This window comes from Lolium perenne, chromosome 5, assembly GCF_019359855.2.
Source record: "Lolium perenne isolate Kyuss_39 chromosome 5, Kyuss_2.0, whole genome shotgun sequence".
Lineage (NCBI taxonomy): Eukaryota > Viridiplantae > Streptophyta > Magnoliopsida > Poales > Poaceae > Lolium > Lolium perenne.
In genome coordinates this window covers 256,747,496-256,760,732 of record NC_067248.2, presented here as the reverse complement: position 1 = coordinate 256,760,732, position 13,237 = coordinate 256,747,496, and the positions used below count along the sequence as shown (strand labels likewise).

General features: G+C 48.5%; 3 protein-coding genes and 1 pseudogene across 5 annotated transcripts; 2 read left to right on the top strand and 2 right to left on the bottom strand.

Annotated features, from left to right (window-relative positions):
- Window positions 1-3,020: 3,020 nt before the first annotated feature.
- Window positions 3,021-3,737, bottom strand: LOC127302811 (auxin-responsive protein SAUR36-like; annotated as a pseudogene).
- Window positions 3,738-5,747: 2,010 nt separating this feature from the next.
- On the top strand, window positions 5,748-6,508 carry LOC127302809 (auxin-responsive protein SAUR36). The gene has a single exon (XM_051333443.2). The coding sequence runs from the start codon at window positions 5,813-5,815 to the stop codon at window positions 6,263-6,265; it is 453 nt and encodes a 150-aa protein (XP_051189403.1). The 5' UTR covers window positions 5,748-5,812; the 3' UTR covers window positions 6,266-6,508.
- A 416-nt stretch (window positions 6,509-6,924) lies between these two features.
- LOC127302808 (auxin-responsive protein SAUR36-like) lies at window positions 6,925-7,877 on the top strand. Its single transcript, XM_051333442.2, has 3 exons — window positions 6,925-6,929; window positions 7,015-7,048; window positions 7,305-7,877. Exons 1-3 carry the CDS (start codon window positions 6,925-6,927, stop codon window positions 7,875-7,877), a joined length of 612 nt encoding a protein of 203 aa, XP_051189402.2.
- Window positions 6,926-11,786, bottom strand: LOC127302807 (disease resistance protein RGA4). 3 transcript variants are annotated; one of them, XM_051333440.2, is made up of 4 exons: window positions 10,819-11,786; window positions 8,080-10,612; window positions 7,499-7,925; window positions 6,926-7,391 (listed from the first exon to the last, which is right to left on the bottom strand). In XM_051333440.2, the coding sequence occupies exons 1-2, from the start codon at window positions 11,673-11,675 to the stop codon at window positions 8,482-8,484; spliced, it is 2,988 nt and encodes a 995-aa protein (XP_051189400.1). In that variant the 5' UTR covers window positions 11,676-11,786; the 3' UTR covers window positions 6,926-7,391; window positions 7,499-7,925; window positions 8,080-8,481. The 3 variants fall into 3 exon arrangements, with proteins under 3 accessions (XP_051189400.1, XP_051189399.1, XP_051189401.1); XM_051333439.2 differs by having other exon boundaries at window positions 7,499-7,914; XM_051333441.2 differs by having other exon boundaries at window positions 6,926-7,385; window positions 7,499-7,914.
- Window positions 11,787-13,237: the final 1,451 nt, after the last annotated feature.

Here is a 13,237-nt window from a genome sequence, read left to right as displayed (position 1 = left end):
AAAATGTCAATGCCGGCATGCTTTGGTCCGACCAGGGAGATGGCGTGAGCTCCTGCACACAAGCGAAAAAGGGGGCGGGAGGATTTTGTCACCTTCTGCCGAGACTGCCCCCTTATTTCTACCCCCTCCTATCACCTCAGATTTTGAAACCACCATTTCCCCCCCTTCCAGCACTCTTCTCCAGTCTGCAAGCAAGGTAAGTAGGCAGTGTCGACAGCTATGGCAGCGGGGCGACTCCGACAACTTCATCTAGCTCGCCACTCCTTCGTCCACCTCGAGCGATGACTGTGAGTAACATCACCATGACTTCTTCTTCACCTTTATGTGGTTAGGGTTAGATATCTATCCACTTTAGGTTAGATCTATCACCAATGTAACCTTGTAGGTTCGATTCGTGGCATTACACTGTTAGTTCTTTGATCTTTTACCTCAACGAGCATGGTTTGTCTTGTCCTATCATGTTGGTTGCCTATATTGTGCAATCGTAGTCTCATATGATCTAGTTGTTTCTATGCCTTGATCTAGTTTTATATAGGCTTATGATCTTGTATTACGTCGATTGTACCATCATTTAATTAGTTTGTAGATTCTTGGTAAATGTAGGACTCGTTGTGCCAGGATTTTATTAGCTAGGCTCTTGTCCGCTTTGAGGACTCGCAGATCCTTTCTTTTGTCGACGATTCTCAAGCTCACGTGGGTGAGAACTCTGTGAATGTGGAGGTGGCTTAGAGTTCTAAGAAGCCTCAACATGTGCAATTCGGATTAATGTCGCAAAGCAGTGTGCATAGCCTTGTTAGCATCATGGCATTGAAGGTTGCCCTGAACCTTGGTAAGGCAAGGCAGGAGCAAGAGCTGCATGATGCTCGTGAAGCGCGCAAATTAAGTCCACGGTGAGCAGATAAAGGGCGCCATGGTGTCTGCCATTCCAGTCCTCCTTCGTGGTAGAGAAGATGTGGGATATCATCAGATCCGGCGTCCGTACTGACGAAGGGTTCAAGGAGGTCCACCTCACTGTTGTTTCCGGCATGAGCAAGGTAGAACTTACCCTGTGGGACTTGGAGGCCATCATGTCTCTCCAAGCTGTTAATCGTTGCACCATGGGCTTATTCTTCTCATCCTGCTAGAACATACGTGAACCTCATATCAAAATCAACAGCTACCAACACATCTTGGCTTGTGTAGTATTTCCTCTCCATGTATGCATGCGACATCTCGCTTCTTGGCACTCCTGTAGTTACATGAGTGCCATCAATCGCACCAATGCAATCCTAACATGAAAATTAGCAACTTGTGAGGGCTTGCTGAAGTAGAAAAGTGTTATGCACAATGATGTTCGCTTGCTCACTTTGAAATATGGAAACCATCGGTAGCTGTCTTTGATCTTGGTGGGAGTGCGGGCATATGGCGGATTGATCATCTCTTCTATGAGCTTCCTAATAGCATACAAGACTTGCTTGAAATAGCGAGATATTTTTCCAGTGGATCTCCTCCCTGTGTTGTGAATTACTCAGAATATCTGGTTATGTCCAAGAACATGAAGAGACATTGCCACTTGCTCTTTGATACAACAGTGGATGCTATCTTTGAGCAACCCCTAGCCCTGAATGTGTTCATCAGGTTGTTAAAGGGACCCTTTTCATCCTCAGCAGCCTCTACATCGTTGTTGTTATAGGTGTAGTTCAAATTGTTCATCCGCTTTTTGTCACGTTCGAACAGTGGACCATAGGTGAAAACCGATATGGCACTGCAACGAGTTGCTCGCTCTAACGTCACAAACATTTAGGCATGAATCACAGCTATGAGCGTAGCCGCGTGAATGCAAATCTTCTACTGTTCGTCATGATTTATTCGGTGTTGCATACAGAGAACGGAAAATTCAGCTAAGTAACGGAAAATTGGCTTAAGTTCTAATGGTTTCGGCCAATAGAGGGTTAGAGGTGATTACAACCTTTCTTGAAGGCGGCGCCATGGTACCGTCGGTGGAGACGACGGGGAAAAGATGGTGCCCGACACCAAGCAAGGTCGCCGCCGCCGCAAATCTGCGAACCCCGCTTCCCAAGGGAGTCGGTGAGGCCGATCTGCCTAGTACGACCTGCTGGTGCCGCAGATCTTAAACGCCACTGGCGCCTTCGTTGTCCGAGAGGGAAAATGGGGAATGTTGTCTTCTCCAGCGGAGGTGACCCCCTATGTGGCGGTGAGCCTACTTTCCGTGCCATATCGGGCGGCCAAATTTCCCCCTCCCTCCATCTCCCTCGACACGCATGTGCTCCCCCCGCGCGCTCAACTTCCCTCCTTTTGCACCCGCCAGTGTGTCCCAGCGACAACAGACCAATCGAGCATGCCTAGCGGGTCTGTCCTGACCCTGCTTTAAAGTTCACGCGAGCTAATAACAAGGAACACGGATGCCTTCCAATCTCACGATTTTTGCATCCCTGGAGCCAGGGTACGACTTTCCGAGCAACCAAACTCGTCCTAGATGCATGCGTTTGCCTAAATCCACTTGCCCAACAGAGGTCATTCTTTCTTTAGCATCTCACGTGGTCTCCAGTTCATTATTGTTTCCCCCATTTCGACTTTAAGTCAGTTGTAAAAAAAATATAGTATGTTTTCAAAGGTATATTCTTTAATTTAATTCCTGACGAAACTGGTAATACTTATTTAGGAGGAATCAATGTTTTGGTAATTAGGTCTCATTCAGTTGCTAAATTTTCCAGGGTCCCCTATTTATTTAGCTGAGTTTTTTGTTTAGTGGAAGTTTTTCTTTCATCTAATTCCAAGATGCTAACATGTGTAAAACTCATGTGGCATGCATACTCGAATGTATCACCCTTTGCTTTTCTCTTCAATTATACGAAAGCTCTTGCGTCGTTTTATAGTTCACAAAATAGCAGCATTAGTTATAGTTTCAAAGCAATGTGTTAACACACAAATATAGCTGTGTTGCTGAAGCTCAGTGACTATATACGGACTCTGCAATAAACGGTTGAACTCCATATTTTTTATGACTAAAAAGATTGCAAATTTCATCACGAATATTTGTTCCATTTCAAATCTAATAACCCCATATTTACATCTCCGATTGAACATAAATGGTATCAACAAGATCCTAGCTAGCTGCCATTCTTCAGAAGTTAACAAACGGGTACATGCTGGCTAAGCACTACAGATGATGCCATCAGGCCACAATCAAAATGACACGGCCTCACAATGGAGCTCAGGAATGCCTTCACAACTTCCATGGAGGCATCTCTCCTGAGAAAGCACATGGCGTACTCCATGACTGCGGCGTCACATGGCAGCGTGATATGGCCATTGTCGCTGCCTGAGAATCCGAACTCCTCATGAGCATCCTCAGGAGCTCACTGAAGACCGCATTGCTGAGGTATGCCAGTGGCACCTCGAACCGGACCCCATCGGCGGTGTATAATACACAGTGTCCCTTCACCGGTACTGAGATTGTCGTGTGGCACTCCTCAGCGGCTCCTTTTGCCGTCGTAGTCTGGGTGATCCTCTTCCTCCCCATGGCCGCCATCCTCTGCCACTTCTTTGCCAATTGAGCAAGCTTCTTGGCATTGACCATGGTAGCTTCTCTTTCTTTGTTGGCACAAATTTCAGAAAAACTCTTGCCTCAGGTGGTAGTAAGTACTCAGCTAGGTTTTGTAGTGGTTGGCTTGTGAATGAAATGATGATGAGATGGTATGCTAAGCTGGTAGATTTATAGGCGGGGAGGGGGAGACGCATCACTGAGATCCAGTGCCTTGCTTAAGACAAGGCACGGATGAACAGTATCATGCCTTGACCCCCTTTTTTTGCCACTGGATTGAGAATCAATGGCTAGATGACCGCACACAGTGCATAAGCTACAGTACTATCTACAGTGCGCTTGCTACAGGACATCTGCTACAGTATTGTGCACAGTGCACGCGCTACAGTGTGTTGCTGCAGGGCTCAGATCTTGTTCGTCCATTTTCGATCTAACGTCCAGGAGAGCAAGGCATGGTACTGTTCATCCGTGCCTTGTCTTAAGCAGGGCACCGGATCTCAGTCCGACGCATCATGCAGTGTAGGTGCAGCTGATCAATATCTCATGACAAGTTGGCAAGGTTGTGTGAATAGTGGCATTTTGAGTTTTTGTCTTTATGTGACACTATTCATGCTAGATTTCTCTTTTTTGTTTCTCTAAGGATATTTCGAATTTGGTCATGAAAGTTACAAGGTATGTAAACACACATCTTGTGAACACCCAAAATTTTAGTTCCGAAATTTTTGACATTTACAATTTAAATTTTAAAGAGTGGTATCATGGTATCAAATAAGGTGTGGTATCACTAGATATGTTCTCAGGAACAGAGGCATGAACTCAGAACATGTAATGCTGCAAGAGTGCATAGACAAGCAATTAATGCGATCTTGATTTGATTTGATTTTCCTGGGGCCATCAGTCTGCCACTTGTTGGAGACTATCGACTGATACTAGCAGTGTGATTTTGCAGCCTTGGACATTACAATTTTCTTCCATACTCACATGTTTCAAGTAGTGGCCAAAACAGAGGACCACCTGTAAATTGGGTCCATTTCTGCTTGTGATTGCCCAACGAGAAACCAATTGATTATTTGGATGTTGATGATAACCTAATGATAAGAAGTATATAGAGTGGCCCCTGAGATGGAGATGTCATGTCTAACAGTTGTTCATGGATCCTTACGTGAGTCATGATATGCAATTGTTTATGCTCCTTACAGTCTACACTTTTCTACACATTCAGTTGGGAACTTGTGCTGGTCTAGCACATGATCTGTTTAGGTTTCCGTGTCTCGCATGGTGGCTTCTCCCTGTTGCATCTCATATCTATTAGGTACTCCAGTACTTGAGTACATGACCAGAACAAAACCTACTGTGATTTGTGAAGCCACCTTTGTTTCCTCTGAAAGTGGCACCTCGCATTTCCATGCTGAAGCAGATGTGTGTTGTGTTTACTGCTCAACTGCAATGCAATGCATTGTATTGTGCAACGTGATGTTCCAGTTATAGTTGATATTCTCATACATGACTTTGAATATAGATGATCCAGAAGAGGAAAAAACCTCTCTAAGGATGCTGCCGTTCTCTGTACAGAACTTGTATAGGGGAACATGCATGTTCTGTAGAGAGCTTTGAGGCTTGGTCAAGTGCATGCATTCACCTGTGACTTTTTGAGCGTGGCAATGCTATGAGCACGTAGCATGCAATGCTGCTGAAACTGCAGCCGGCAACCCAAACGGATGAACCATGGATGCATGCATCCCAGCTTGCACATCACTGGCTTGCAGCCATTGCCACACAGAGCGGTTCAGAGGAGGAGAAGCGGCATGTGGGCCACATGTTAATCTGTCACAACGTGCGTGATGATCCTAAGCAACCAAAACGATCAATGGGTAGCTCTGATGTAACACGCGTGCTATCATCAGCCATTAAGCAGGCCGGACAGTATGGCAACACACTCTGCTTTGATCTCTCCAGTCACCCCCGACAACAGGCAAATAGGTTGGCCCCAGAGAGATTGAATCAAAGATCACATCGATATCATGGCCTTACACTTGCAGTTAGCATCATAGCATGGCATGTTCAGAGCTCATGGCCATGTCCCTTGCCAACTTGTCACCCATGATAGCGTCGCCTCACCTAGACTGCATGCACTGCCCTCCTTTCTCCCCCCTCACCTATATATACATCCATCAGCTTAGAACCACAGCCTCCATCCACAACCAAACCACCACATCTACCTAGCCAGCTGAATACCTGACACACAAGACTCTGAACTCTCTGAACACCATGGTGAGTTCAAAGAGACTTGCTCAGATGGCCAAGAAGTGGCAGAGGATGGCGGCCATGGGAAGGAAGAGGCTCACACGGACAACCACAGCTAGAGCCTCTAATGAGTGCTGCGCAACGTCGCCATCGTCTTCGGTGGCAGTGAAGGGCCACTGCGTGGTGTACACTGCTGACGGAGCGCGCTTCGAGGTGCCGCTGGCATACCTTGGCACAGCGATCATCGGCGAGCTCCTGAATATGTCCCACGACGAGTTCGGCTTCGCGAGCGACGGAAGGATCACCCTGCCGTGCGATGCGGCGGTGATGAAGTACGTCATGTGCCTGCTTAGAAAGAACGCATCGGAAGAGGTTGAGAGGGCTCTCCTGAGCTCCGTGGTCAGGACTTGCCACCAGGATAGTGGCTCGGAGCCATCCATGGGAGTTACTAGATCAGTAGCTGTTTCTAGTTTCTAAAGTCTACAAAGGGACCTTTTTAGACTTCTTAGGCTCTTAGCCATTATTTAGGATGATGTAAATATGTAGTTTCATATGGGAGACAGATTTTTCCACAGCAGAGCTGAGACTCCTGAACGCTGAGTTCTGTAGCAATGGCTGTGATAAGTTAAGGTAAGGCTCAATTGCATAATGGTGTGAATCTATAATGCATTTGAGTTCACGAAATATCACAGTATGCATGGCTCGGGAGTTAATCTCTATTTTCCCTCACGCATAATCAAATCTGTGAAATATATAAAAAAAGTACACCAAAGATTCGAAGAGGAACGTGGTACTGATTTGCCAAAATGACATGGAAGGAAGACCAATTGGCCAAATCCAACTTCGCAGGAATGATTGGTATCTTAATCGCTCGCATCAAATCTTGTTCTAGTCAGTCAAAACTTACTCTCTCTCATTTTTCACTTTTTTGAATAAATCATGTAAAAAAGTCCATGCTGAAACATGTAAGATAGTAGATCTCCACCTCTGCTCCTACGTAAAAAATGAAGATAAATATGGCCATCTCCAGCATCAACTGATGAATGTGGTCCCTCACTTGATAATAATCTTGTAGCTAGGTGTTTGGGCAACTGACGAGATTTAATCTGGTTGGTCATCAACACTCTGTCACAGGCATGAGGTTAGACTAGATATCTTCATCCTAGGGGCCACTCTACATATATCCTTTCACTGGGATATGATTAATCAATAACCCAAAATATCAGAAATGAACCATCATCAGTCAGCCATATGCCTCAGGTGAGTTATTCTCAAAAAGAAAAAAGAAAAAGAAAAGCAGGTGAGTATGGCAGCACAACGGATTGTCCAACAACACACAAGACACTGCTAGTACTGTTCCCAACAAGTGGCAAACTGATGGCCCCAGAGAGATCAAATCAAGATCACGTTGCTTGCCCTGCAGCATTACATGTTCTGCGCTCATGGCCATGTCCCTTGCCAACTTGTCATGATAGCTGCACCTAAACTGAATGGTTCCCTTTTCATTCTCCCTCAGTCCCTCGCATATAAATCCATCAGGCTAGCACCACCATCCCCTCATCAGTTCATCCACAAAACACAAGCTAAAGCAGCACCACTACACCTAGCCAAGAAACGAGTAGCGAAACAAACCATGGTTAGTCCCAAGAGACTTGCTCAGATGGCAAAGAAGTGGCAGAGGATTGCGGCCATGGGGAGGAAGAGGCTCACCCGGACAGCGGTAGCAGCGAAAGGAGCAGCCTACGATGAGTGCTGCACAGCATCATCGGTGGCGATGAAGGGCCACTTCGTGGTGTACACTGCCAATGGGGCACGGTTTGAGGTGCCGCTGGCGTACCTCGGCACGGTGGTCTTCGGAGAGTTCCTGAGGATGTCTCAGGAGGAGTTTGGCTTTGTGGGCAGCAAAGACGGGAGGATCACACTGCCCTGTGATTCCGCGGTCATGGAGTACGCCATCTCCTTGCTCCGGAAAGATGCATCCACGGAAGTCGTGACGGCGTTCATGAGCTCCATTGTGAGGCCATGCAGCTCTGATGGCTGTGTGGTGGCACCATACGTAGATCTTAACCATCAAGTGGTTGTTTGTTAGCTTCTGAAGAACTGCCGCTGTATTGCTAGCTTTAGCCCTGTTTTGTTTCTAGCATGATGTGAATATACAGTTGCAAGTGGTAGAAATGGAAACGGAAACAAAGATTATTTTGCAGTTTGCAACATGGTGATATTTTTAACAATAGAAAACCACGAGCATGTAGAAAAGGAATTAAGGATACTGTTATGGTGCTGCTACATACCTTGTTGCAAAAGGTACGAAATGTTTTGAAACTACAGACCATACAATACACCAACAGCTCATCATTTCATCTCTCTCTGATTCAAGAGACCAAGCTCATTTACGCAGCCGTTTGCTTCACTGAACTGAAGTAGCACTATCATGATGACGTACAGATGAGTCCGACAGCATACTAAGATGGTCATCTGCCCCTTAACAGCACAGGATGGACAATCAATTGAGATCACGAAGAAGACTCTTTGAAGTCTCATATTCTTTGATATTAGAATCCAGTCCTTATCCAAACTTGGTTGGACTACACATATTTTTCTCTTCTGGCTGTGTTTACATGCATCATGATGATATATAAATATGACCTCTACATCATACCAAGATGGTCGGGTTGCTCCCTCAGTGAACGGATTCATAACTGCATAGAGGAATTCGAATGGACGATCACTTCAAGCCGCGAAGAAGACTCTGAAAGACGCATCTTCTTGAGACCAGAATCTAAATCTGAACTTGATTGCACTACGCATATTTTCCGTTTTTCTCTCATGGCAGAAGCTTCTTCATGCCCTGGTCCCTCACTTTCCATTGGATCACCATTTTTGAACAACAAGAGTCTAGGCCTATTTGGGTGGTTCTTTGTTGCTTCTTCCCAATCTGTTCTTGTTTGGTCAGACACTGCACGGTCAATTGTGACCTCCTTAAGATGTCTGAGGTGTCTGATTTGGATGCCAGAAAGACCAACTAGACCGGGGCAGAGAAGTTGGAGTGAGACAATGTTTGGAAGAGCTCCTTGTTCGATTGCTGGCAGAGGTGAAGCAAGACTTCGCACTACAAAGCACAGACGCCGCAGGCTTGGGAATGCCCCTTTTCTCATTTCAAAATTCTCAAGCTGATTCGCGATCAGCTTGAGGTAAAGCAGGTTACCCAAATTGATCAGAGAAGATAGAAGATCCCGTGTAAGGGTAGCTGATGAAATAGACAGTTCCTTGAGACCTATCAGCAAGGTAACAAATGGAGGTAACTGGAGTAGCTTGCCATGTAGCTTCAGCGACCTTATATCATATTTGGAACCTTCAGGGCATGGCTCGAAATCAAGCGAACTCAACATGTCTTCAGAACATACTTCTGAATCAAGTGATAGAGAACGAGCACCTGCATTGTCAATGGGAACCTTGCTGAAATCCTGAATGGCCTCGGAAAGCTCAGTGGTGTAGCTGCTACCATTTGCAACTGGCTCACACCATATCTTGACCTTTCTCAGATTTTTCATATGACCCATAAGTTGCATAAACCCTTGGCTCTCGCTTGTGACAAATCCAGCTAAGGTCTTTAGGTTGCTCTTATTTCCAGACAAGAACTTCACCACCTTCCTCATCTTGTTTGCATTCCTCAGATCATCTTTGTCAATCGTGAACTTTCCGAACAGATGGGTTAAGTGGTAGAGCATAATGGCCTCAATGGGCAATGTCTTTATCTTGGTTCTCCTCAGATCCAGGGTCTCTAAGCAATGCAGTCCTTCAATGCTGCTCGGAAGTTTCTCAATAGTGCCCCCAACACACAGATATTTCAGATGCCATAGCTTGCCTATGTGTTTGAGGTGATTGTCTTCCAGATCATTGCATTCATCCAGATCCAGAACTCGTAGCAGTTTGCACTTACGAACATAAGAAATAGCATCACCTGCTTTCCCAGAGACTGTCAGAGACCGGACACGGGATAAATCCTCCTCAGATGCCTCACTATCTGTCAAACTGCCACCGTGGACAGAAAGGTGGCAAGCATTATTAAGATAGGCACAGGGTCTTGGGTGGTTCCAAGACGACGTCGCGATGAACCCCTTCGACATGGACTTGTGCAGCAGAAACTCATGCATGATGGCATGAGTCTTGAAGGTCTTCACTTGTGCATCGTTTCTTGTCTCAATAGACTGGATGATATTCCGATCAATAAGCGTCTTGAAAGTCTCACCTGCAATGTCCTCTTCGCTGCGAAGAGAATCGCTCCGCGCGTATCCTTCAGCTAACCACCGCCTGATCAGAACTTTCCTCTTAAGGAGGCGATTGCTTGGGAATACACTGAGATATAGCAAGCAGGTCATATCATACACAGACAAACTGTCATAGTTATGCATCAACACCCTTCTTAGTTCTGCGAAGTTGTCATGGTCATGCTTCTCTCTCAGATGATACCCCAGGCTGCGGCATAGCTCTGCGCACTGCTCCCCCGTGGGCTCAACTGAACTTTTCATGAAATCGGAGACACTGACAAGAGCAAGTGGAAGACCACCACATTTCTGCAGCAGCGTCGTCGAACCCTGCTCCAGCTCAGGCGATCTCACCGCCCCCTGAAGAGCTATCTCCATGGAGTCCTCTTCACCAAGTGTGTCCAGTTGGTACACATAGCCACTGCCATGGCTGCAGTTTTTAGCTGTTTTGTGAGTAGCTGTGGTCAGTAGGATTCTGCTGCTTTTGCCATTGTCTTCAAAGATGAAACTTATAGCGCTCCACTGCTCCATTGCAATGTCATCTATGACAATTAGGTACCTAGCAATCAAATTGGTTGATGGAGGTTAGAAGATGGCATTCCACTAAAGGAAGTTCTTAAAACATTTCAGTAAAATCTGGAAGAACTGGACAAATATGATTTGCAATGCTAGAATTCTGGGATCCCAAAATTCAGACTTTACAAGAAACGATCTAAATTATTATTTGGGATAAGGATAAAAGAGGAGTATGGAAGATGCAAACACCTCGTGTCCTTGAGGTATTCCGTGAGCAAGGCTTCAATACGTTGGCCATCAGTAACAGCAACATCCATGGCGTCCTCCGGACGAACTTGCCGGAGTAGATCTCGTAGGATCTCACTGACCCTGTCACCATTGGTCTCCAGTGACGGCCGACCGGCGTCAACCCAGGCACGGCGGTGGAATTTCTCCACGGCGTGAGGGCTTTCATAGACCGCCCTGGCGAGGGTGGTCTTTCCCAACCCGCCGAAGCCCACGACAGAGATCACCCTCAGCTGCTCCGGCTCGCCCTCCACCTCGTCCAGCAACGAGAGGAGCTCCTCCACGGGCTTTCCGATGCCGACCGGGTTGCGCGCCACGCGGCACGACGCCGAGGATGCCGCCGCCGATTCTTGGCAGGCGGTGGCGGGGATGGGGATGCCGACGACCCGGTCGTGCGCCTGCTTGAGGCGGGCCTTGAGCTTGTGGATCTCGTCAGCGAATCCCGAGCGGCACTGGACCTTCTTGAGCTCGTGGGCGACCCGGCGGACGAGCGCCGACGGTGACACCCCGCCGCCGGCGCTGGAGCGGGAGGGCTTGCAGGTGAGGCGGTGCACGATGCGGTCGATGCAGTCCTGCGCGTCGTGCGCCAGGCCGAGCATCTCCTCGCTGTACAGCCGCGCGACGGCCGTGCGGGTGCGGCGGTCGCCCCGGCCCAGGGCGTGGATGCGGTCGTCCATGGCGGCGGCGATCATGCGGAGGTCCTGCTGGATGGAGAGGGTGTCCTGCCTCAGGCCCTTCTGCTTGTTGTACTCCTTCTCCAGCACCTGGAACAGCCTCCCCATCACGCTCTTCAGGAAGGCGCTCGCCGCCGCAGACTCCATGGCCTGCCTCCTTCGACAGCAGGATCCGCTCTACACCACCGTTGACTCACCAACTACTGAGTACTGACGTAGGAGGAGGGATGCAGGTGTCACGGAACAATAAGGGCACTCCTCCAGCGGCGCGACAGTTTGCCGAAAATGCGTCTGGCATCACCTCCAGGAACGCCACGTAAAGTGACCGGCCGTTCGCGAAGACGTAAATCTGGCTCAAATATGCGGCAGGTTTGCGTCTCCGCAAACACTTCGCGGTCGCGTCTGGCGGACGTTTTATCTAGCCCACCTGGCAGTGACTCAGTCGATGCGTCTTCACCGCTAGTACTGACGCCGAGGCATCGCTTCGGCAGTCTGCGGCCGCGTAAATGGCGATGCCTCGCGTGGCGTGCGGCCGTCGCCTACCTCTGCACGCATAGTAATGGCGATGTCACGCGTGGTGTGGCCGTCACCCTGCCTCCGACCTATATAAACAGGGGCGCGAGCATCTCATCTCCTCCCCACTAAACCCTAGCCGCCGCTGCCGTAGCGCCACTTCCGCTCAGCCCTAGCAGATCCACCATGAGCAGCGCTGGACGCGGCCAGGCTGCCACGCCTCCACCTCCACCTTCACCTCCCACTCCACCTCCTCCGGCCTCGAACTCCGACGAGGAGTTCGACTCCGAAGACAGCACTGACCTCCTCCACCCGGTCAGGGACGCCGCGGCCCTGGCTGAAGCGGAGAAGGAAGCGGAGGAGGAGCGGGCGGCCCATGCGGCGGTCGACGCCGAGCTGGAACAGCGTAGGCTGGCGGCCGCTGCATCCGCAGAGGACTCCGACTCGGAGATATCTTGGTCTTCCGATGACCCTGATGCGCCTACGCCCGAGGAGAGGGCGGAGGAGCAGAGGGCGATGGAGGAGCGACGCAACGACGGGGCCGGCTCGTCAGGAAGCAAGTAGTCTAGGCCTATAGATCTACATTGTATAGTTTTTATGCATTTTTATATGTACTACTTTCTATGTTTTTAACTATGTTGCAATTCAAAAAATGGGTCGTCCCGGTGGGAGCACACCCAGACGCAAACGGACGTGCGGACAATATATGACCGCGAGGCGACGCAAACGGACGCCCGCGACCACTTTTGGGCGTCCGAAATGTGTCACCCCGTTGGAGATGCCCTCAAACGTAAGAGCATCTCCAGCCGTTGGGCTCCCCAGATCAAAATCTAGCGCTGGATTGGACGAAAGTTTGACCTGCGGAGGACCATTTTCCCTACGGCGAGATGAAATGAAAGTTTTTGACAAAACTAGGCGAATTAAGATAAAATTATCCGAAACTCGTTCAAACATAAGCGAAATTTAGTGATATTTAACATATATAGGCGAGTTCGTACATATATAGGCCGAATTCGTACATATATTTGAATTCGCCCAGATGCAAACATAAACTAAACCTAATAGCGGCCTTCTACATGCTGAAATGGCGGTAGAAGGCCGTGTAGTCGGCGCCGTCGTCATCATCACTCGAGTTGTCGGCGTCCTCGGACAGCGGCGCCTCGTACCAGCGGCTAGAACCCTGGGTTGGGTCGCCG